General features: G+C 46.9%; 1 protein-coding gene across 4 annotated transcripts in view; it reads right to left on the minus strand.

The window, feature by feature from the left end:
- Positions 1-344: 344 nt before the first annotated feature.
- Positions 345-24,224, minus strand: part of ARHGEF12 (Rho guanine nucleotide exchange factor 12) — a 138,647-nt gene continuing 114,767 nt past the window's right edge. For all 4 annotated transcript variants that reach the window (XM_007668016.3, XM_039913490.1, XM_016227502.3 and 1 more), the window contains 14 exons: positions 22,863-22,988; positions 21,587-21,701; positions 20,753-20,853; positions 18,852-18,929; positions 16,538-16,613; positions 16,015-16,182; positions 14,673-14,760; positions 14,210-14,290; positions 13,994-14,073; positions 13,355-13,585; positions 9,398-9,880; positions 5,683-5,996; positions 1,345-1,414; positions 345-701 (listed from right to left, as the gene is read on the minus strand). In XM_007668016.3, coding sequence (XP_007666206.2) covers positions 691-701; positions 1,345-1,414; positions 5,683-5,996; positions 9,398-9,880; positions 13,355-13,585; positions 13,994-14,073; positions 14,210-14,290; positions 14,673-14,760; positions 16,015-16,182; positions 16,538-16,613; positions 18,852-18,929; positions 20,753-20,853; positions 21,587-21,701; positions 22,863-22,988 — 2,022 coding nt within the window. In that variant the 3' untranslated portion in view covers positions 345-690. The remainder of the gene's footprint in view (positions 702-1,344; positions 1,415-5,682; positions 5,997-9,397; positions 9,881-13,354; positions 13,586-13,993; positions 14,074-14,209; positions 14,291-14,672; positions 14,761-16,014; positions 16,183-16,537; positions 16,614-18,851; positions 18,930-20,752; positions 20,854-21,586; positions 21,702-22,862; positions 22,989-24,224) is intronic.

Here is a 24,224-nt window from a genome sequence, read left to right on the forward strand (position 1 = left end):
ATCACTGCAGTCCACAGTCCAGACCCTCTTCACGGGAGTCTTGGGGAGAGCTGGCCCTTCCGGAAACAGCCTGGATGCCAACCAGCAGGGATTGCCAAGTCTGGTCCGGTGAAACCACATACCCTCCGCTCCTCTTCCTCCTCCTCCTCCATCCCTCCCTCTTGCCAACTCCAGCTCCCATTAGGTCTGAATTTTGACTTCAGGACCAGCTGACCTTGGGTGCAGTAAATACTAAGGGCTAAAACTGTCACTACCCAATTAAAACCAACCAAAAATAAAGCAAAAAAAAAAAAAATTAAAATGTGCTTTCAAAATACGGAATGAAGTCAAATAAATACATCTGATTTTCTTTTTTTTTCTTTTTTTTTAAAAGTCTAAATATATTTTTATGGCCTACCCCCAAAGCTCTGTACATTTGGTTGCTTTTTTTTGTGTTCAAATGAATTTCCAAGAGGGGAGGAGGAGGTTGTAAGAGTAGAAGCTACTGGCTCCCGCCGCCTGGACGGGGCAGTGCTGCCCCTCCAGGGACCAGCTATCTCCCCGCCGAGCACGCTCGAGACCTCTGTTCCTCGGTCGGACCCCCGGCAGATGCTCCCGTCACTCGCCCTTCCCAAATCCACCCGAGAGCCGGGCTGTGGTGACGCGAGGCCGACGACGCTCTTCCTTCAGGCCCCTCCGGGAGATGCGACTTTAGCTTCTATCTGTATAGAGGGAAGACAAGCCGGCACCAGTCTTAGCTGGGAGAGCTACTGGCAACCCAGAAAATGGCAAGGGGGCGGAGGGGAAAATGAAGTAACTACTACTGAGAGAGGCACAGGAGGCAAGGAAAAAAGAATAGAAGATGGGAGAGGGGGCGATCGGAAATAATACTAATAATGATGGTATTTGTTAAGCGCTTACCATGTGCCACTGTTCTAAGCGATGGGGTAGATACAAGCAAATTGGGTTGTGCACAGTCCCTGTCCCACATAGGGCTCACAGTCTTAATCCCCATTTTACAGATAAGGGAACTGAGACCCAGAGAAGTTAAGTGACTTGCCCAAGGTCACACAGCAGACAAGTAGCGGAGCCAGGATTAGAACTCATGACCTCTGATTCCTAGGCCCGTGCTTTATCCACTAGGCCATGCTGCTTCTCATGAAGTGAATTCATCGTCGAGGGAGGGGAAAGCACAGTCAGAAAACACCAGCTTCGGTGGGGTGAGAGGCGGGGGAGGGAGGAACCTCTCTCTTTAAGAAGGACTGAAAACGGCAACCAGACCCGTCAAGGTTTTCCACTTTCAGCTTAACTTTCCTCCCTGCTCTGGGCCAGGCATGCCCATGGGTGTCTGGACTTTTCACCTACCTGAGTGCTCTTCTGTGGGGGCTGATCCAGCCAGCCTTTGGCAAAGAGTGGTGTAACTTTCCTCCACCTCCTGCAAGACAAAACCCGCATGTGCTTCATTTTAAGTCTAACAAAGCTTTTGGGGGGAGGGAAGTATGCTTTTCATGCAACGGTTTAGAGGAGAAATCATTAAAGCCCTCCCCTTCTCTGCCTTTAAACATCAGCCACCTCTTGGGTATGGACTTTCCAAGGAAAAAAGGTGGGTAAAAAAATAGTTCTTTCAAGTCCCTCAGTTATCAGCAAATTAAGAGAAACAAAAATAAAAGGAGGAGGAAAAAAAAAAAGAACTTCAGGTTCCCACAAGTGAAGGTTTCTAGAGCCACTACTCCGGATATCGTTTGATCTAAGTTGCTATATCTGGGAATCGTTCGCCTCAGAGTGAATTTTGGCCAACTTATCGGCTCCAGAGTGACACTATACAATTTGGGACAGCAGGCAGGAAAAATCACCAGGAGAGCTCCAAAAGAAACTCCAGAGGGAATTTAGGAGGCTGGACTTCGGCCAGCTGTTAGAACTAACCCTCCTGCTCCTTCAACAAAGAGTCCCCAACTCTCTAGAGCTAATATTTATTCAAGTACAATGAGCACAACGGATCTCGGGCTCTCTGGTAGCTGTGCCTACAAGAGAATGGAGATGAATTCTGAGATGGGATGAGTTTCTTTGAGAGCGCTGCACTTGTCCCTTTTCGGATCCACGGCTGGACTTGTGATCCTCCGAAGTATCATCAACCCCGTTTTAAGTGCCTACCACCACGGAGAGGAAACACCGAGGGGGGGGGCCCAGGAAAAATGTGGGGGCCCACACACAGAAGCACTGAGAGGTCTGACCTAACCCCAGCCCTAGTAGACCCCCGGTTTGCAGAAGCTACTGGTGGTTCTGGGATTAACCCACAGATCCCAGGTTTACTCTAAGCGGGACCTACAGGTTCCACTAGGATGACTGGATGGAGACTTCCAGGCCTATTTGGGGCTGCCTCAGGTTTGCCCTTGTGCTCCCTGAACTATTCATTCATTCAATTCAATAGTATTTATTGAGCACTTACTATGTGCAGAGCACTGTACTAAGCGCTTGAAATGTACAAATCGCTAACAGATAGAGACAGTCCCTGCCCTTTGACGGGCTTACAGTCTAATCGGGGAACAAGGCTGGCATCAACTCGGTACTTTAGGTTCTTTCAGACTGGAGTGATGTAATCTTGCTTCTTGACTGGTCCTCTTAGACTTAGAACAGCCAGTTCTCTAAAACAGGGTTTGGTGTTGGTGGTGCTTAAAAACATATGTCATTTGCGGGGAATTTACCATTGTTTCTAAATTATGTCAGGGCCCTTCAAAAATTTTAGATTTACATTATCTTTCAATTTCATAATTCACATTTTTCTTCAATTACTTTCAATCATTCAATCATATTAATTGAGCGCTTACTGTGTGCAGAGCACTGTACTAAGCGCTTGGGAAAGTAGAATACAGCAATAAAGAGAGACAATCGTGGCCCACAATGAGCACACAGTCTAGAAGGGGTTTCCAGAACTTGCCAGTGGCACAAGTGGCTAAGTGAGCCCTCATCGCTGCTACCTGTTGGCCTACTTGAGACTGTAAGATCACTAATTGTGAGCCTGTCATTGGGCAGGGATTGTCTCTATCTGTTGTCGAATTGTACATTCCAAGCGCTTAGTACAGTGCTCTGCACATAGTAAGCGCTCAATAAATACTACTGAATGAATGAATAATTCCCCTCTAGACTGGAAGCTTGTTCTAGGCAGGGACCGTTTCTACCAACTCTGTTGCACGGTACTCTCCCACGCACTTAGTTCAGTGTTCTGCACACAGTAAGTACTCAATAAATACCACTGACTGATTAACTGAAAGTGACCCAGGGATCTCAGCGGTTCCAATCGAGTTCAGTCAATCCAAACTTGAACAGCTTTCTGTCGGTTTTGACCTGCGGCTTCCATGATGATGATGATGATGGCTGTGGTATTTGCTGTGCGCTTACTATGTGCCGGGCACTGTACCAAGCACTGGGGTGGTTACAGACAAATCCGGTTGAACACAGTCCCTGACCCAAATGGGGCTCACTGTCATAATCCCTATTTTACAGATGAGGTAACTGAGGCACAGAGAAGCGAAGTGACTCGCCCAAGGTCATCCAGTAGACAAGTGGCTGAGCTGGGATTAGAACCCAGGTCCTTCTGACTCCCAGGCTCATGCTCTATCCACCAGGCTAAACTGCTTCTCTATCACTGCTGGATACCCTAGACTGTAAGCCCGTCAAACGGCAGGGACTGTCTCTATCTGTTGCCGACTTGTTCATCCCAAGCGCTTAGTACAGTGCTCTGCACATAGTAAGCGCTCAATAAATACTATTGAATGAATGAATGAATAGTCTTGGAATGGACCTAAGGATATGCTATCTATAATAAAGAAAATTGGGAACACTCAGGGAGTCTGTTCAAACTCATCACAGGTACCTGTTATCCAAGAAAACTCCAGAGGGCGGAGAGAAGGAAAATCACGCTTGACGTTTAAAAGTGACCAAACCTCCCGAGTATCACATTCCCAAATACACGTCAACTACACCCAACAGGGAAGACGCTGGTAATTCATTACCCAGTTGCATTAAGTTGACACGGCAGAGTGAGGATGTATTTGTAAGCTGCCAAGTTGTTTTTGACAGTGAATGAGAAAGTTAAGACACGATCATTTTTTTTAAATGAAACTGTGGGGTTTTAACCCAGATACTAATCACTTTCAAAAATCTACGATACATGAAAAAAACTGGGTTAAAATGGATAAAACCCCATAAAGTCCATATATTCCCCTTCAGAGTCTGTTCCAGCTTTTCAGAGCTTAGAATAATAGACAATCACCACCTCCTCATTACAATTTTTTGGGGAGATCTTCTCCTGGAGATCAGTAGGGAAAGATCAACCCCTCTAGACTGTAAGCCTACTGTGGGGAGGGAATGAGTCCACTGACTGTTATAATCTACTTTTCCAGGTGTTTAGAACAGTGCTCTGCACAGAGTAAGCCCGCAAAAAAACCCACTGGTTGATTGAAAAGGCTAAAGAGTGAAAAACCCTGCAACCCCTCCCACCCAAACAAACTTATACCATTTCTAAAGCTTCAGCTTTTCCTGACCCTGTGATTTAGCCCCAGACAAATGGTGCTTATCTCAGCTTTTTGTTCAAGCCCATTCATGGAGAGCGGCCAGGGAAAATACATGATGCCAAAACCCGGATGAGTTGGTTTCCATCAGCGTGACACTCTTTCTTTACTTCCTCTTTTGTCAGACGTGTTTTCGGAAGCAAGGTCTAGGGATGCTGATACAGGCAAAAAGAAACTGCCTGTATCTGCCCGGGGCCAAACTTTGAAAATGGAAAATTTTCCCTCGGAGAATTCCTCTTCTACCCGAATCCCCACCAGACAGCCAGGCCGACCCCAAGCTACCGGAGGCTGGCACTGACTCCTCATCTTTGCCCTGATTAGTCCTGACTCTCCAAGCCCACTCAGGGAATGTAAGCCATAACCTAAGCTGTGTAGTCCCCAGACGTGCCCATAGGCACGCTGTGGGCGGGGAACAGGTCCACTAACTCTGCTGTACTATACTCTCCCAAGTACTTAATAAAGTGCTCTGCATCTATTAAGTGCTCAATAAATACCACTGATTGATTAGCATGTCTACAAGACTGGCAAAGGAAATGCTCAGTCTTTGCCCCCCTCAATGGGCTGTCAGGTTAGGGGGACTATATCTAATTTATTCATTTCTATAAATGTCTGTCTCCTCCCTAGACTATAAGCTCATCGAGGGCAGGGAATGTGTCTGCTATATTGTTCATCCAATTGTATTTATTTATTGAGCACTTACTGTGTGCTATACTGTCCTCTCCCAAGGGCTTAGTACGGTGCCCGTCACACAGTAAGCGCTCAATAAATACGACTGATTGACTACCAAGCCTTTCTTCAAAGTCCAGGCCAGCGGGTGGAGGGATGGGGGGGTGGGGTCAGGGACCCAAACCACCAGGGTCCCTGAGCAATGGTTACCAACTGGGCCTACTCACAAGCCAAACCGGGGTGGCACCCAGGAGGGTACCCGCTTACCACAGTGCATTGCGCTCCGCGAGACCTCCGCCTACCGCTTTTCGGCCTCTGCAAGCTGAACTGCAACAACCAACTCTCCTCAATCATTCCCCCACATTGGCTGGCTCACCAGGCTACCACCGCCTGAGCCATCGGGAATACCGGGCCTCCATGGACGGAGCCGGCCTGAGGTTCGGTCTGGGCAGCCGGGGCCTTTGGGTACCTTTAAGTGTTCCAGGTCGGCCTCTATCTTCTGAATGTACTGCAAGATCTGGCTGCGGGAATCTCCAGAGGGAGGGCGGCTCTGGGCCCCGAAGCCCGGCTCTCCCGGGACTCCCAAGCGCGGATGTAGCCATTCCGGGGTGAAGGGAGAGCTGCCTCCATCGGGCTGAGCGTCCTGGCAGAAACGCTCCTGCTCGTCAGCACAGTCCAGAGAGTTGGGGCCTGCAGTGCACGAGGGGCCCAAGGAGGATGATATCTCCTCATCCGTGGAGCTCTCCTGCACCGTCTCGTATCCATCAAGGATCAAAAAGTTTCCTAAGGATAAAAAAGTACAGATCTATAGCTTGTGCATCACACATTACATTTTTAACTGGGATCTACCTCCCCTTCTAGAATAAAGGCCCACTGTGGGCAGGGAATGTGTCTACTTGTCTGCTGCGTGACCTTGGGCAAAGTCACTTTACTTCTCTGTGTCTCAGTTACCTCATCTGTAAAATGGGGATTGAGACTGTGAGACTCACATGGGACCAGGTCCAACTCCATTTGCTTGTGACCACCCCATTGCTTAGTACGGTGCCTGGCACACAGTAATAATTAACAGTAATCATTATGGTATTTGTTAAGTGCTTACTATTTGCTGTTCTGTACTCTCCCAAGTGCTTAACAAACGCTCAGTAAATACCAGTGATTGATTGAATGAGGCTTTGTACATGTTAAACAGAGACGCAACATGGTGTAATGGATAGAGCACGGGCCTGGGAGTCAGAGGTGGTGGGTTTTAATCCCAGCTCGGCCACTTGTCAGCTGTGTGACTTTGGGCAAGTCACTTAACTTCTCTGTGACTTGGTTACCTCATCTGTAAAATGGGGATTAAGACTGTGAGCCCCACATGGGACAACCTGGTTACCTCATATCTACCCAGTGCTTGGCACGTAGTAAGCACTTAAGAAATACCATCATTACTCCACTGACTGCCCCTGCTTGCATGCGGAAAATAAGAGCTGAAATCAGGTTAACCGCGCTCCCCTCAGAGTCGGCTCTGCCCCGGCACTAACCACCGCTAAGACCTTGCACTTAAATGCTTTGCTATTCACCCCAGCTCTACAGTCCTTAGGTAAATATTATCAATCGTATTTACTGAGTGCTTGCTTGTGTGCTCTATTTCCCCTATCCCTTATCTATTCTAACATCTGTCTCAATTGCATTTATTGAGCGATTACTGTGTGCTCTATTTCCCTATCCCTAATCTATTTTAACGTCTGTCTCCCCCTAGATTATAAATGCCTTGGGAGCAGGGACCGCGTCTACCAACTCCGTTGTATAATATTTTCCCAGGTGCTTTAGTACAGGGGTCTGTGCACAGTAATCACTCAAAAAATACCACTAACTGGACAACAAGCCAACAGTCCAAAGGACCAAAGACCCCAGTGCTAAGAGGTAACTGATTTCAAGATAATATACAAACAGGGTGTGTCTCCTTAAAATCTCCCTCATCCTACCTACTCAACAACCATCCCCAATTAATCAATAAATGGTATTTACTGAACGCTTACCTCATGCAAATTGGTATTCCAGCACTTCAATCATATTTACTGAGCGCTAAGTGCAGAGTACTGTACTGAGCACTTGGGAGACCACAATACAACTGAATTAGCAAACATATTCCCTGCCTCTAACGAGTTTACAGTCTAGAGGGCGAGACAGACATTAATATAAATAAGTCACTTATTTATTTACTTCTACTAATCCTCAGCACTTGTGTGTACATTCGTAGTCTCAATTCTCCAGTCAGTTACTGGTAAATGTATTTATATCTGTCTCCCTCCACATGTAAGCTCCTTGTGGGCAGGGTCTACCAACTCTACTATATAGTACTTTCCCAGGTGCTTAACTCAGTGCTCTGCACACAGTAAGCACTCAAATACCATTCATTGACCGTGGGTGAGGAATGTTTCTTGCACTTCTGTTGTACTTTTGCAAATGTTTAGTACAGTGCACTGCACCCTCTGGGTGTTACTGTTGTTTCTAATGGTACTTGTTAAGGACCTACTGTGTGCCAACCATTGTACTAAATGCTGGGGTAGATAGATACTCAATAATACCCTCAATATGCGTGCTTAATGATAATGGCATTTATCAAGCATTTACTGTGTGCAGAACACTGTACTAAGCTTCTGGGAAAGTACAATAGGAGAGCTGGTAGACACATTCCGTGCCCACAAGGAGCTAATATTCTAAAAGGGGGAGACAGACATTAATATAAATTACAGGTATGCACATAAGTGCTCTGGGGCTGAAGGTAGGGTACAGATCCAAACGCATAAGTGATGCAGAAGGTGCTGGGAGTAGAAGAGGGGAGGGAGAGAGAGAGAGAAAAATGAGGGCTTAGTCGGGCAAGCCCTCTAGGAGATGGGATTTTAGTACAGCTTTGAAAGTGGGGAGAACGGTGGTCTGTCAGATATAAAGGGGGAGGGAGCTCCAGCTCAGAGGGAAGACATGGGCAAGGGGTTGCAGGCGAGACAGACGAGACTGACGTACAGTGACCTGGCTGGTGTAAGAGGAGCGAAGCTTGTGGGCTGGGTTGTAGTGGGAAATCAGCAAGGTAAAGTGCGGGGGAAAGAGATGATTAGCTGCTTTAAAGCTGATGGAAAGGAGTTTCTGTTTGATGAAGAGGTCGATGGCAACCCCTTTCAATTAGCAATTTTTAAAACCCTAAATATTTTCAGACGGCCAAAGAGACACTGCTCTCTACTCCGCTTTCTGTACAATAAACAAAACGTACATTCTGTGACCCTATTCCGTTTTACGGAAATATTCTTCATGCCTCTAAAGGGTCCTCAGTGGCACAGTCTTATGTCCTTGAAATGGGGAAGGTCTTGTTTCTGGAAAGTCCCTATTCTAAATAAAGGATTAAGGCATTGACTAGGAGTGAAGGGTGAGAACAGATGAGTAAAATGAGCTGCACTGGATCAAGCATTTCTGATTTCAGAGTTGGGATTGAGAACAGTGGTATTATGAAGAGTCCAGCTGGGGGACTCCTTTCTACATTTCCCAGTGTCATTGCTAGGTGCATTTTTAGAATTATTTTGGATATTTGGGATTATTAGAGCTCTTTAAAAAGGTTTCATGCTGCCTCACTGAACACCCCTGACCTTGTGCGTGTTTCAAATTGTGAGCAGAAACGATGCAATGCAGAGGGGCCAACTGACCCCAAATTCAGTAATCTCAGGCTCACTCAACCCCGCTCTCAGATGAGACCTGATAATTTCCAGGCAACATGGTGGTTTGCTGGCCTGTTTGTTCTTTGAACCCTACCCCCTCTCTGTCTTCTTTCCCTTTTCCAATCCCTGCCCTCAAAATGGAAAGTGAGACCCTAGGTTTGATAGGTTAGCATTTGCCACCAGCCAAAGTTTTGTGACGCTATGGGGCTGAGTCTAAAACCTGGATAAATTGGCAGGGAATACCCCCCGCATGACGCAAATCCTTCCAGGGAGTTCCTGCCCAACTTTCTCCGAGCTGCCCATTCTGAGAAGACTAACGCATTTCCATCGAAGCTCCTTTCCATTTAGGTAGCCCTTCCTGGCATCAGTTGGTATTTTAGAAGAAAAAAAAAAAATGTTTTCCCAAGCTCAAGTCCAGGGCCACCATTTGGGGGGCCATCTGTTGGAGCCCCGAGAGACAACAGGCCCCAATCCCATCTGCCAGTGTGATCTTGCCTGAGATCCGTAACTGCACCACCTCCTCTTCTTTCCTTTCGCTTCCATCCCCTTCTGATGGATTATCATCACTGTGGGCCTCGCGGGCATCGAAAAAGTGCTCTCCACTGTCATCAGGGCCCGCTTCCAGATCTGGGGGGGGCGCCTCGGGGGTCGGGATCACGTGGTCCATTGCCAAACTGTTCCTTGCCCCGCTCTCCTGGGACGCCAGCTCCAGAGGGTCCCGGGGAGCCGGGGATACGACGGAAGTCCTTGGGCCATAAGAAGCCGTAGCTCGGCCAGTCTCAGTTCTGCGGGGCAGCCGGGCTTCTCCGGGCTGGGCAGCCTGGTGGTTGGCAGAGGGGCCTGGTCCGCTGTGGATCCCGCTGCCTGCCCGGGTCCCTTGAGAGGCTGTCCTACTCCTGGGAACATGTTGCCAGTCTTCCCAAGTCCCTTTCTCGGTCACACCCAGCTGCCGCACCAATAACTGCTTTAGCAGATCCACTGAAATGAAAGGAAAAAGTGTCACCAACTACAGTATTTAAAAGTGAGGATTCCAGGATTCGATTGGCTAATTAAATCAACGAGTTCTTAATAAAAAAAATAAAAAGACCACACCATTTCAGGTTAAAAAGCAGCCAAATGCATGGGTCACCATCACTTTCCCATCAGTGATATTTGGCGGGCTGGGGGAGGGAGGGTGGAGGCGGAAGGAGTTGCAAGGAAGGAGTTTAGTTCTTACAATAAAGCGTCCTCATTTGGGTAGTATTCTTATCTCCGTTAATGACTACAGCAGTAGTTAGAGGATAAAACATGGGCTTTTGCCCTGAGTGACTGTGGGCAAACACCTGATGTTTTACCCTCAAACTACCCTGCCACGAATTTCCCACAAATACTTCCAAAAACGTTGATCTGAAAACCCATCCGCCCCATGACCTACTGAGCTCCCCAGAGTTTGGTGCCATGCAGAGAATTCTTTCTCAAATTCTGCTAGCAGTGCTTGCCACAGCAGTGGAAACTCTTAGCAGGTGTACAACTCGCACTCAAAGGTAGTTTTATTTTTCCTCTATTACATGGAAGAGGATGGGGAAGGACAAGGGGATGGGTGGGGGAGAAGAGGAAGAGGATGGCCGCAGTTACCTCATCTGTAAAATGGGGATTAAGACTGCGAAGCGGGATAGGGACTGTGTCCAACCTGACAACCTTGTATCTACCTGAGTGTGTAGTACAGTGCCTGGAACAAAGTAAGAGCTAAAAAAAAAAAAAGAGAACGAGAAAGAGGACAAGGAAGGGGAATGGGAGGAAGAAGAGGAAGATAATTGGTTTTATAGTAAATGCCTAACAAATTCCTAGAAATATAAGCATTATTATGCTTTGTGGTATTTGTTAAGTGTTTACTATGTGCCAGGCACTGTCTTAAATACTAGAATTGATACAATATAAGCAGATCAGACACATCCCTACCTGACATAGGGCTCACAGTGTAAATGGGTGTGAGGGGAACAGGTATTTAATCTCCATTTACATGAATCATTCAATGTTATCTATTGAAACAGGTCTGTATTCAGAGCGCCGTACTAACTGCTTGGGAGAAGACGATACGATAGAGTTGGAAGATGGACTCCCTGCCCACAAGGGGAGACAGAATATTAAAATCAATTGCGGATACAAGAAATGACAGAGTATAAAGATATGTACATAAGTCCTGTGGGGCTGGGAGTTGGGTAAATACCGTACTGCTTAAGGGGGTACAAACGCAAGTGCATAGGTGATGCAGAAGGAAGGGCGAATAGGAGATATCTGGGCTTAGTCAGGGAAGGCCTCTTGGCAGAGATATGGATTTTAGTAAAGCTTTGAAGATAGGGAAAATGGTGGCTTGTTGGATATGGAGGGGAAGGGAGTTCCAAGCCAGAGGGAGGACAGAGGCGTAGGGTTAGTGGTGAGGCAGTCAAGGTCTACAACTAAGCTTCTTATCTTCCGTCCCAAACCCTGTGCTCTTCCTGACTTCCCTGTCACTGTGGACGGCATGACCATCCTTCCAGTCTCACAGGCCCGCAACCTTGGTGTCATCCTTGACTCAGTTCTCTCATTCACCCCACACATTCAATCTGTCACCAACACCTGCTGGTCTCACCTTTACAACTTGGCCAAGATCCGCCCTTTCCACTCCATCCAAACGGCGATCGTGTTGGTACAAGCTCTCATAATATCCCGACTGGATTATTGTGTCAGGCTTCTTTCGGATCTCCCTTCCTCCTGTCTCTCCCCACTCCAGTCTATTCTTCATTCCGCTGCCCGGATCATCTTCCTACAGAAACGCTCTGGGCATGTCACCCCCCCTCCTCAAAAACCTCCAGTGGTTGCCCATCAACCTTCGCATGAAAGAAAAACTCCTCACTCTTGGCTTCAAAGCTCTCCATCACCTTGCTCCCTCCTACCTCACCTCCCTCTTTTCTACTGCCCTCCCCGGACACTCCGCTCCTCTGCCGCTCACCTCCTCACTGTCCCCCGTTCGCGCCTGTCCCGCCGTTGGCCCCTGGCCCACATCCTACCGCTGTCCTGGAATGCGCTCCCTCCTCACCTCTGCCAAACTAACTCTCTTCCCCTCTTCAAAGCCCTACTGAGAGCTCATCTCCTCCAAGAGACCTTCCCAGACTGAGCCCCCCTTTTCCCTCTGCTCCCCCCCATCACTGCGCTCATTTGTATATATTTTTTATTACACCATTTATTTTCTTAATGAGGTGTACATCCCCTTGATTCTATTTATCTTGATGATGCTGCCTTGTTTTTGTTTTGTTCTGTTTTGTTTTGCTGTCTGTCTCCCCTATTTAGACTGTGAGCCCGTCATTGGGCAGGGATGGTCTCTATCTGTTGCCGAATTGTATATTCCAAGTACTTAGTACAGTGCTCTGCACATAGTAAGCGCTCAATAAATACTATTGAATGAATGAGGTTGAGGAACAGTGAGTAGGGTACAGTAAGAGGACCAAAGTGTCCAGGCTGGGTTGTCGTAGGAGGTCAGCGAGGTAAGGAAGGATGGGGAGAGCTGATTGAGTGCCTTAAAGTCAATAATAGGAGCTGCTGTTTTATGCAGAGGTGGGTGGGCAGCCATTGGAGGTTTTTGAGGAGTGGGGACAATGTGGACTGAACATTTTTTTTAATAAGAAAAATGATCTGGGAAGCAGATGAAGTATGGTCTCGAGAGTGAAGAGACAGGAGGTAGGGAGTTCATAGAAGCACAGTCACAGTTGAGGTAACTGAGGCATAAAGTTAAGTGTCTTGTCTAAATCACACATCAGGCAAGCGGTGGGTCTGGATTAGAACCCAGGCCTGTTCTCTTTCCACTAGCTCATGCTAATTCTCTTTTTTAAGGGAATGATACCCACCTAAACCGATGCTAACTTACAGGCTCGCCATGAGGGAGCCAGTTCGCTTTCCAACATCCAGTTCTCTTATGTTAAAGGAAAAGAAAAATAATGTTGGTATTTGTTAAGCGCTTACTATGTGCAGAGCACTGTTCTAAGCGCTGCGGTAGATATAGGGTAATCAGGTTGTCCCACGTGAGGCTCACAGTCTTCATTCCCATTTTACAGATGAGGTAACTGAGGCACAGAAAAATGAAGTGACTTGCCCACAGTCACACAGCTGACAAGTGGCAGAGCTGGGATTGGAACCCATGACCTCTGACACCCAAGCCTGGGCTCTATCCACTGAGCCACACTGCTTCTAAAAGAAAAAAAAATCAAAGGGCACAGGGAAAATCAAAGTAAATGTAGTGTGATTTTCCCATCAATAAAATGAATGGCAATGGTGTCCGAGAGACCGGGAGAAATCGGCTTAGGTCAAAAAAGCGAAAGATGATAAATACTGCCTCCTAAGCTGACCAAGGATGTTCAACTTTCTTGGTATTTTATTGCAGGTCTTTGGACTTGGGATAACTTGGATCAACATCCACTGGAGTCGGCCAATGTGACTTACAGTTCCTCAGGGCATCCAATGCCCACTGTTCTTCTGAAACAGGAAAATGTGGATCCAGGACTGGGCTTTGATAGTCCATCCCAGTTTCCTTGAGGGCTTCTTCTGCATGTTCCTCCTTCTCAAACTCTCTCTTGGTCCCAAGAAGAACATCGACCTCAGGCTTCCCGGCTGACACAGGTGAGTGGGACCGAGCCTTTGACATTAACGTTGACTCTAAACCCAAGTCTTTCTCTGTTGAAGAGGAGAGAGAGGCACAACGGATGTAAGAGGTGAAATCCTATCCGTCACCCCGCCACGTGCCACCCCGAATTAAAGATCACCTCCCAAATGTGGGCAGAGTGAGAGATTAAGTGTGTGAGAAGAGTGAAAGACTCAATGGGGTAAAACAGGAATGCTGGAAGAAGAGAGAAAGATCTGCAGGACAGAATCCAACTCCTAACTTGAAGAATGCAAAAACAAGCCCTGTCTAAACTAATTACCAGTCACATCTTGTTAAATGGGCTACAGCCAAGATCTCTAGTCAGAGTTTCTCTAAGGAACTGAAAGAGAAGAAAAAAAAAACACCCCCAAAACATTTCCCAAATCCCTTGTAACTGACTGGATATTGACAACTTCCCTTGAGGGACTGCAGAGGTTTACCTGGACTTTGCAGATTGCTCGCCGTGATACCCTGAGGCCCCTCCTTCAATTTGGAGGGTTCCTCTTCATCCCGCTCCCCTCTGTACAGAGACAAAAGCAATCCCTCGGTCTCATCGGGTTCCTTAACATCGCCACCACTTATTTCACATATCCCCACTGCCCTGCCGACACCAGAACCAGAGCTCCCCCAACACCCCCAAACCAAGCCAAACTCACTCGCAAGGTGGAGACTGGGGTAGCGGAACTGTAGACTGTTCCTTCACTGCAACAGCCATCCGAGCAATCAGGTCCTGCCAACTGAAGGAGGAATCACATAACCAACGTTTGTGTGGTAGGGGAAGAAATATCATTAAACAACCCCCAACCAACATCCACACCTCCCCCCACCAAAATTATCCATGCCAACTTGGGCAGATGCCAGAAGCAACTCAAAGAACAATGCACCCCACATTTTAAAAGGTTACCTCCAGATGGGTGCATTTTGGGGAGAGGAGGGGAGTAGGGAAGGTGAGGGGGAAGAGTTTTCTTCTAGAAAGATGTGAGGGGAAAAAGGCTGGGTTGTACCATAGCTTTTTAACTGCTCTGAAAGTCCTATCTGCAAAACCAATCAAGTTGTGAAATACTATGTTTAAAAGACAATGGGAAATATTTAGGAAAGATGTCTGAGCCTGTCACTTACACTGTCTTTTCAGAAACTGTCTGTGCCACCAGCTCATAAATCTGGGCGCGATTTTCTGACATGGAGATGACAAATAAAGCTTTGTTATCTGGAAGACACAGGACAAAAGTCGCCATCATTAATGTCTCTGCAATTTAGTGGAGCCAAGCGAATGTCAACATAGTTACATTTCCTAGTCAAACTCCATTAGTATTTCACGTTTATTTGAAATTGCCTTTCTTCCAAGGAGTTCATATGCTAAGTCACAAATTTTTCTGGCTACCCCTCACATGACAAGCTATATATAAAAGGAGCTTCGTTCTCCAGAATAAATGAAATGTAAGTTTCCGACTTCATTCTTGATTAAGAGGCAAGAGTGACACAAACTTCAATTCACTACAGTCCACCTCCTACCTACTACTACTAATGGCATTTATTAAGTCCTTACCCTGGGCAGATATGAAATTATGAGATCGGAGATGGTCCTTGTACTACAAGAGACTCACGATTACCTTATCCTTATTTTATAGATGAAGAAACTGGGGCTTAATCAATAATTCATTCAATCGTATTTTTCGAGCACTTACTGTGTGCAGAGCACTGCACTAAACACTTCCACTTTAATGTCCATCTCGCCCTCTAGACTGCAAGCTCCTTGGGGGCAGTCATAGTGTCTACCTACTCTTTTATTATTATTATTATTGTATTTGTTAAGCACTTACTCTGTGTCCAAGTACCGTTCTACCTGCTGGGGTAAATACAAGTTAATTAGATTGGTCACGGTGCTTCCGTACTGAAGAAGTGCTTGGCTGATTGACGGAGGCCCAGAAAAGTGAAGTGACTTGCCCAGGGGGGCCCAGCAGGCTAGTGGCCAGTGACTAGAATCCAGATCCCGACTTCCAGCCCCATGGCCTTTCCACTAGGCCAGTGGCAGAGCCGGGACCAGAACCCAGCTCTTCTGATTCCCAGGTCTATGCTTTTTCTACAAGGCCACCACTACTTTGTCCATACACAGTTCCTTTCACCAGAAACCTTACACTGCTTCAGGGACATGAAATCCTGCCTGTCCCTATAAGGTTGGGCTCTTTCCTTGGCTTATAAATGGAGATCGATATCGAACAATCAGTCAATCGCCTGGTAACCGAAGGCGCAGAGCCCCGGGCCTTATGCTGATTAGCCAACATTCAGTTTTGTTCTGCTGACTGATTCTGAACCGGGCGTTTAGTCAATTCACTCATTCCATCATATATATTACTGTGTGCAAAGCCCTGAACTAAGCGCTTGGGAGAGTACAATATAACAAGAAACAGACACATTCCCTGCCCACAACGAGCGTTAAGTTAGGCCTCAGAAATGAACTCACCGGTTGCCACTTGCCGAACCAATACCGTATTCAATTTGATGACGGGGCTGAATATGTGCTTGCTGTCTGCTGAAGATGCCAGAATTTTACTGTGACACCTCAGCACGAGCCGGTCATCTTGTTTTTGTAACAGCACTAGAATGTCCTCCAGCAGCAGTGTATACAGATCTAGAAAAGGCAGGGAAAGCATTAAAAAGACAAGTATGTTGGGACCCAGTTAACACCAAAAGGCGTCGCCTGATGTATTACTCAATAAGCTGGGCTGTTCTAAGGAACGCTTGGCAGGAACTCATCAGAACATCAGCACTGGGCAACGGATGGGATTTGAGCAGGCCAAGATACACTGCACAGTCCCTACTTATTCTTAATTTTCACAACCAACTCCAGATCAGACAAAAACACATAGTAAACATCCGCTCTGGGAGAAACGAACTGGTCACAAGTTATTCGCTGACATCGAAAATGGGAAATGGCAACTCCTTCCTTCTTCCAGAGGTAAATCCCCAAAAAGTATTAAATTTACCGATAGTCTTATCCCGATTCACCTTCCACACCAGCGGTCCTTCGTGAATCATCTTTCTCTTGGTTAAATCCAGATTCTGCAAAGAGGAAGAGAGCACAACAAAAGGTTTTCCGGGAGTTCAAGATGATGATGCTTTCTGCAGAGGCCCTTCTCGGGAAAGTCCACGTAACTGGAACAGGGGCTTCAGTAGCGTCACTGTAATAAATATACTCCTTATTCAAATCCCCAACCTCTGTAGGCAATAAGCACTGCAGGACTTCCAAGGATGAAATTTCACAGATGAGATGACTGTCCATTCTTTAAGGGCCTAGCTGAAGATCACACAGGAAGGAACGGCCAGCTTTCAGGAAAAAAAAAACAACTGAGATGTAGCATGGCCTAATGGGAAAAGCAGGGGCCTGGAGTCGGAGGCCTGGGATTCTAATCCCGGCTCTGCCACGTACCTGCTGTGACCTTGGGCAAGACAGTTAACTTCTCTGTGCCTCAGTTCCCTCATCTGCAAAATGGGCATTCAGTACCTGTCCTCCCTTCTACTCAGACCGTGAGCCACAAGTGGGACCTGATTATCTTATATCTACCCCATCACTTAGTAATAATAATAATAATGTTGGTATTTGTTAAGCGCTTACTATGTGCCGAGCACTGTTCTAAGCGCTGGGGTAGACATAGGGGAATCAGGTTGTCCCACGTGGGGCTCACAGTCTTAATCCCCATTTTACAGATGAGGGAACTGAGGCACAGAGAAGTTAAGTGACTTGCCCACAGTCACACAGCTGACAAGTGGCAGAGCTGGGATTCGAACTCATGAACCCTGACTCCAAAGCCCGCGCTCTTTCCACTGAGCCACGCTGCTTCTCCAAGTACAGTGCTAGGCATTCAGTAGGCACTTTAAAAATACCCCTATTATTAGTAGAACTACTAATAGTACTATTGCTACTGCTACTAATAATAATAAAAATAAAAATAATAATTCAGAAGTCCTGCCTCCAAGCTCCTGTTCTAACCACAAGGTAATCACTTTGCCTGAGCTGCTTCACCACTAGCCAGTTACTATGCTTTCAATTCCCCAAGGTGGGTCAAGTCTCACTGACCACAGCAATGCAGAGAGGGATGGAGGTGGAGAGGGGTAAGCAAAAGCCTATCTTCTGATCACTTAGAAAACAGAGAAGGGTGTGACCAGGGAGGGTCTGGCTTGGAGTGATGAGGGGCCAGAAGACTATTTCCTCTCTGGGGGGTTGGGGACGTTCTGACGAACTGTTTTTCGCAGAACTGTTGCTGTTTTATATTGAATTTCCCTTGTTCCTCTTTCTTGGCGTATCTGCTTCCCTCCCCCTCCCCTCGGCTACACTGGGAGCCAGGGACTCAATCAGTATTCTTGAAACTTCTCCCAGTGCCTATCAACCAGTGGTATTTATTGAGTGCTTACTGAGTGCAGAGCACAGTACTCGGAGCAAGTGAGTCTTCTTCCTAGTCTGGGTTCTAGGACGTGTAAATCAGGAGAATGGAGTTCCTTGACTGAACTGAGGTGCAAGGCAGGTTAGGGACCGCCGCCTATAGTGAACACGAGAGCCCAATACCTTACCAAAGAAAGAAAATCCTGTTTCTTGTCTGCTGCTTACTTGGGCAACTGCACTGCTTGCAGCCCCAGGAAATCACACTCTCCAGAGGTCACAGGTTAAGCATATTAACGTGTTTATCCGAAGGATGTTATAACATATAATGAAGTCTATTTCAAATAACCACCCATGAGACTTGCCTAAATTGGCTGTCTAGTAGGGGCAAGACTTGAATGAAATTGTTCAGAAAACCTTAGGGACACTGGAGTCACAATATAAAAGCTGCGTACCAGAGGTGGTAATTAGCCTGGGTTTTCCTGTCATTCTTGTAATTATAGGCATTTTTTTGTATTTATTTTGGAAAAGCTTCCAAGGAAAGGCAGTGAAGTCATTTGGCTCAGTCCAACGATTTAGGAAGTTTGCTGGGAGGAACAGCTCTTCTATGCAAAGTGCAATGAATTAGAAAATAATTCAAGTATAATTAACCTTTCTGAGTCTCCTGCCAGCTCCTGTCACCCTGCCATGGAAAGGAATTTAAAAAGAAAATCCCCGCAAAGCACTATCCTAAGTGAACTTTATGAAAACTGGAAAGTCTTTCCAAAAGGGGCAAGAGATTTAAAAGAAACACGGTGCGCGCAGAGAGAGAGACAGAGAGAGAGAACAGAATGCCATCTTTGGTGGTAGTTCCCAAGGCTCTGGTCCCCAGTTGGTTATTAACAATAGCCCCAGAGTCCTAACACCGTTAGACCAACTCTCACCCTCAGCTCTTCGACATTCGGGTATTCCGTCAGCTTCAGGTTGGACGTATCGAGGCGGCGCTGATAATCTTCCAGGCGCTGGAAATGAGACAAGACGTCACGGTTCTTGCTTTAGTGAAGTTAGAGAGGCTCGAGAAAGGCAGTTTTTCATTTCACCAGGGGTCACTGGAACCCAGCTGCCTCAAGTTCCTCTCCTCCAGTTCTCTCCTTGACCCCCTCCAATCTGGCTTCTGTCCTCTTCACTCCACAGAAACTGCCCTCTCAAATGTCACCAATTATCTCCTTCTTGCCAAATCCAACGGCCTCGGGTCCACCCTAATCCTCCTCGACCTCTGCCTTCGACACTGTCAACCACCCCCTTCTTCTGGAAACATCATCTAGCCTCGGCTTCACTGGCATTGTACTTTCTTGGTTCTCCTCCTATCTTTCTGGCCGCTCATCCTCTGCTGCAGGCTCCTCTTCTACTCCCACCCCGTAACTGCAGGGGTCCCTTAAGGTTCAGTCCTGGATCCCCTTCTATTTTCCATCTACACCCACTCCCTTAGAGAACTCATTTGCTCACATGGCTTCAACTACCACCTCTATGCGGATGATACCCAAATCTACAACTCCGGCCCTGCTCTCTCTCCCTCTCTGCAGTCTCACATTTCCTCTTGCCTTCAAGACATCTCTACTTGGATGTCCTCCCGTCACCTCAAATTTAATATGTCTAAAATGTATTCTTATCTTCCCTCCCAAACCCTGTCCTCTCCCTGACTTTTCCATCACTGTAGATGGCACCTCCATCCTTCCTGTCCCATAAGCCCATAACCTTGGCATTACCCTTTTCATTCAGTAGTATTTTTTTAGTGCTTACTGTGTGCGAAGCGCTGTATTAAGTGCTTGAGCACTCTACTAAGCACCTGCCTCCTTGTCTTCCCTTTCTCATTCAACGTACATATTCAATTGGTCATTAAATTCCATCAGTTCGACCTTTCAGAACATCACTAAAATCTGTCCTTTCCTCTTCATCCAAACTGCTACCATGATAATCCAACCCTCATCCCACCTCGATTACTGTATCAGCTTCCTTGCTGACCTCCCTCACTCCTGTCTTCCCCCCATTCCAGTCCATACTTCACTCTGTTGCCCAGATCACTTTTCTACAAAAATGTCCGGGCCATGTTTCCCCACTTCTCAAAAAACTCCAGTGATTGCCCATCCACCTCTGCATCAAAGAGAAACTCCTCACCATTGGCTTTAAATCAATTAATCACCTTGCCCCGTCCTACTTCACCTCACTGCTTTCTTAGTACAGCCCAACCCGCACACTTCACTCCTTTAATGCCCAAGCTTCTCACAGTACCTTCATCTTGTCTATCTCGCTGCCGACCTCTCACCCACATCCTGCCTCTGGCCTGGAATGCCCTTCCCTCCTCACATCCGGCAGACAATTTTCTTCCCTTCCTTCAAAGCCTTATTGAAGGCCCATCTTCTCCAAGATACCTTCCCTGCCTAAGCCCTCCTTTGCTCTTCTCCCACGCTCTTCTGCGTCACCCTGACTCGCTCCCTTTATTCATCTCCCCCTCAGCCCCACAGCACTTATGTCCATATCTGTGATTTATTCATTTAATGTCGGTCTCCCCCTCTAGACCATAAGCTCGTTGTGGGCAGATGATATGTCTGTTTATTTTTGTATTGTACTCTTCCAAGTGCTTAGTTCAGTGCTCTGCACATAGTAAGTGCTCAATAAATATGACCGACTGACTGATTGGCTCGCCCCAAAAGTAAAGTAGATAACGAAGCTCTATCTCCCCTTCCTCTCCAACCCCGGGGGCCACCGGAGCCTGGCGGATTCTAGCTGCTCCCTGCCTCCCGTCTTTTCCTCTGCCATCATGCAGCTGGCTGCTTTCCCCCTTTACCTGCTTATTCTCGGACTCCTTGACTGCCTGGTTCACGTAGTTAAGGATCTGGCGACAGTGATCTGCTGCCCTTTTCACCTTTTCCTTTTCCTCTGGACATTCTGAAATGGGACACAGTGACCGAGAGAAAGGAGGGAACCAGAGGACAAGGTGTAAACCAAAGTTTAATTCTAATTCAATAGTTCAAATACACTACCAGGCCCTATGCCACTTGTGTGCCTAGTTTCAAACTCACTTATGTTTACAATTTCAAATAAAAAGAACCTAACTGAGGTCCACCTTCATGGATGTAAAAGACAAGATGGTTTTATTAAGATAGTGCAATGTGGATTCACGTGCTTAACAAATCCCACAGTTATTCTTCTCATTAGGGAGAACTATAATTTTGAATTTCCTATTGGAGCATTCAGATGTGGAAGCATCCAGCAGTTTGTACTGAACCATTAAGCATGAGAGAGACAGCAGTTGGATCGAAGAAAAGGTCTGAAGTTATTTAGAACAGTGCTTGGCACATAGTAAGCGCTTAAGAAATACCATTATTAGCATTTCTAAGCAAGGAACCCGGTTTTTATGCCCCAGAGGATGGTAGCCTTGAAAAGGGACAGGGACGGAGGTCAAACTCCTCCTCCAACCCAGGGCACTGTAGGAGAATTTAAATGGAAACTGCCATATGCTGAAACGGTCCAAACAAAAGCTCTGGAGACAAGGAATATGAGACTCAGTTGAATCTTGATCGATGCGCTTACTCACACCCCTTGGAGGTCTGGCAAGGGTACTGGGTGTGAAATGACTTAGCGGGGGGTGGTCTTTTCCATTTCAGCAGGAAGGCTGTACCTGTGTACTTAGCAATATTATCCAGCAGAAGGGGGTACTTAGTAAGCCTCTGCATCTGAGTGGGAATGATATCCTTTAGCTGCAGCCGACGACACAGTGGATTACTCTCGGCATCCTAAAATTAAATAGCATAATAACGGCGTTTGTCATTTTTATTAAGACTATAATTACCTGAACATGTACCGTCGATTCATCATATAAATGTCTATTACACCTCATTTCCGGTAATTAAATATAAGACAAGAAATGCCAAGATTTATCACCGACACAACAGAGCCCAGCTTCATCTTCAATCGCAGGGTTGGGGGGATGGGGAGGGGCTTGACAGAAAAAAAAAAAAAAGACAAAAAAATCCAACGACTTTCCTTCCCTCATTACTTCCCAGAGAACTGGCATCATCCGTAATCATATGGCAGTCATTGCCTTCCAGGGACAAAGTCGTCTTCGACTTCACCCGCTGAGAAAACCTGCTCCATCTTTCAAAATTCAAGTGGCTTTCTTGGATTGGAATACCCTACCAGCTAAGCAGGGTAATGACATATTTTCAGGTTCCAAATAGCAGCCTCTATCAATAGAGTTTACTATTGTATCTACCTTTCTCTCTCTGCACAGTCTTTCTCTCTCTTTCACTGCACAGTCTCCCTCGGCTCAGGTATTAGTCTTTTGCCATACTTAGAGAAGCAGCGTGGCTCAGGGGAAAGAGCCCGGGCTTCGGAGTCAGGGGTCATGAGTTCGAATCCTGGCTCTGCCACTTGTCTGCTGTGTGACCTTGGGCAAGTCACTTCACTTCTCTGGGCCTCAGTTCCCTCATCTGGAAAATGGGGATGAAGACTGTGAGCCCCACGTGGGACAACCTGATTCCCCTGTGTCTACCCCAGCGCTTAGAACGGTGCTCTGCACATAGTAAGCGCTTAACAAATACCAACATTATTATTATTACTTGACCTCAGGGTTGCTTCAGCCCAAAGGTTTCCTTTCCCTGGGTGTGTGTGGGGGGTGGGGAGGAAGGGGGTTGAGGAATCTCCACAGCAATGCGGCATTTCTATGGGCTCTGTCTAGGTCTGGACATTCGACATTTTATCGAAGCATTTTCTATTATTTCAGTGCGTTCATTCCACCCTCCAGAAATGATTTCAAAGGTATAATCCGGTTGTGGGGAATTGCCCTACCAGAATCCTCAGAACTGTTTGTCTCTTAAGAAAAGACAACCTCCGGTCAATCCTCCCTTTGAACAGTCAAGGGCTGGCGAGAGCTCTGCTGACTCAATGCAACCCACCTGCACGAAGGTCTGGAAGCGTGAGTCCTTCTTCTGACGAGATTTGATCATTTCCAGGGCGAAAGGCTGGTTGCTGCAAAAAGTGGCAGCTGCTTGTTTCAACTTCTCCTCCCCTGCTCCGCTGAACTGTGCCAAGAATTCAAGAAAAAACAATAGCCAACGGGATAATGAGGCACCGGGTCACAAGGCAAGATAAAGGACAACAACATTCCCTTTCACTAGAGGGTTCTCAAGTGACCAAGTGGCCACTTATCCCCATGAAACACAACTTGCATTCTCTGTGTCGTTTTAAACTGAGACCAGTTTTAAAACGCTTTCTTTCCATCAGAGAGGCAGAACTTCTTTACAGGCTTTCTAGTTCTCAACTGCCTGACAAGCGAACAAGTTGGGGTGGACTGGCAGAGTGGCGAGGACAAGAAGGGGAGAGAAGCAGACTGGGTGGGTGACTCCCATCAGAGGTCTATACCTCACTCGACTGCCCAGATCATTTTTCTAAAAGGATATTTTGCACACATCTCCCGTCTCCTCCCAAACCTTCAATGGCCGCCCATTTCTCGCTGCATCAAGGAGAAACTCCTGACCACTGGCTTTAAGACTATCAATCAGCTCTTTCTTTCCTACTTATCTGCTTTCTCCAGCCATCGCACCCCAGCTCTCACACTTTCTTCTTCTCAAATCCACCAACTGGCTGGACCTTGTTTTCATCTCCCCTGTGGTCGCCCTCTTGCTCCTGCCTTCTCCCGCCTCGAATTCCCACCCGCTTCACACCCGTACAGACCACAGCTCTCCCCATCTTCAAAGCCCTTCTGAAACCACATCTCCTCCAGGAAGCCTTCCATGATTTCTTTCCAATCTCCTCACTTCATGTTTATCCAATCATACCTAAGCACAATACCCACAACCCCCTTCAGCAATTAAGTACAAATCCCATACACTCTATTGCTTCATTTGAGTATCTCCCTTCCCTCCCCTGCCTCGCACCCGCAGATGGTAAGGTCCCTGAGGGCAAAGACTGTGTCTACTAATTAGTTGACGTGGCCCATTAACTCTGTTGGTCTCTCGGCACACAGAAGGGCTCCCATCGATACTATGGATTGATTGACTGATCTCTACTCTGCAGATGTCAAGTCCCGAGGAGTTTTGTGGTGACAAGATTGCCTTCAATGCTGGTGGCTAGCTGTGTTCCAGGGCTACAAAGTAAGGGACTCTCCTTAAAACAGGTCATGGGTAAAGGTGATGTTAAACACGTGATGAGGCAGATCCATATCACGAAACCATCCCGAGGGTTGGAAACAAACCTCTGAAATCTTATGGTTTTGTCTGGGGCCAGATGCCCCACTGGGGTCAGTCAGTCTGCCATCT

This window comes from Ornithorhynchus anatinus, chromosome 11, assembly GCF_004115215.2.
Source record: "Ornithorhynchus anatinus isolate Pmale09 chromosome 11, mOrnAna1.pri.v4, whole genome shotgun sequence".
Taxonomy (NCBI): Eukaryota; Metazoa; Chordata; class Mammalia; order Monotremata; family Ornithorhynchidae; genus Ornithorhynchus; species Ornithorhynchus anatinus.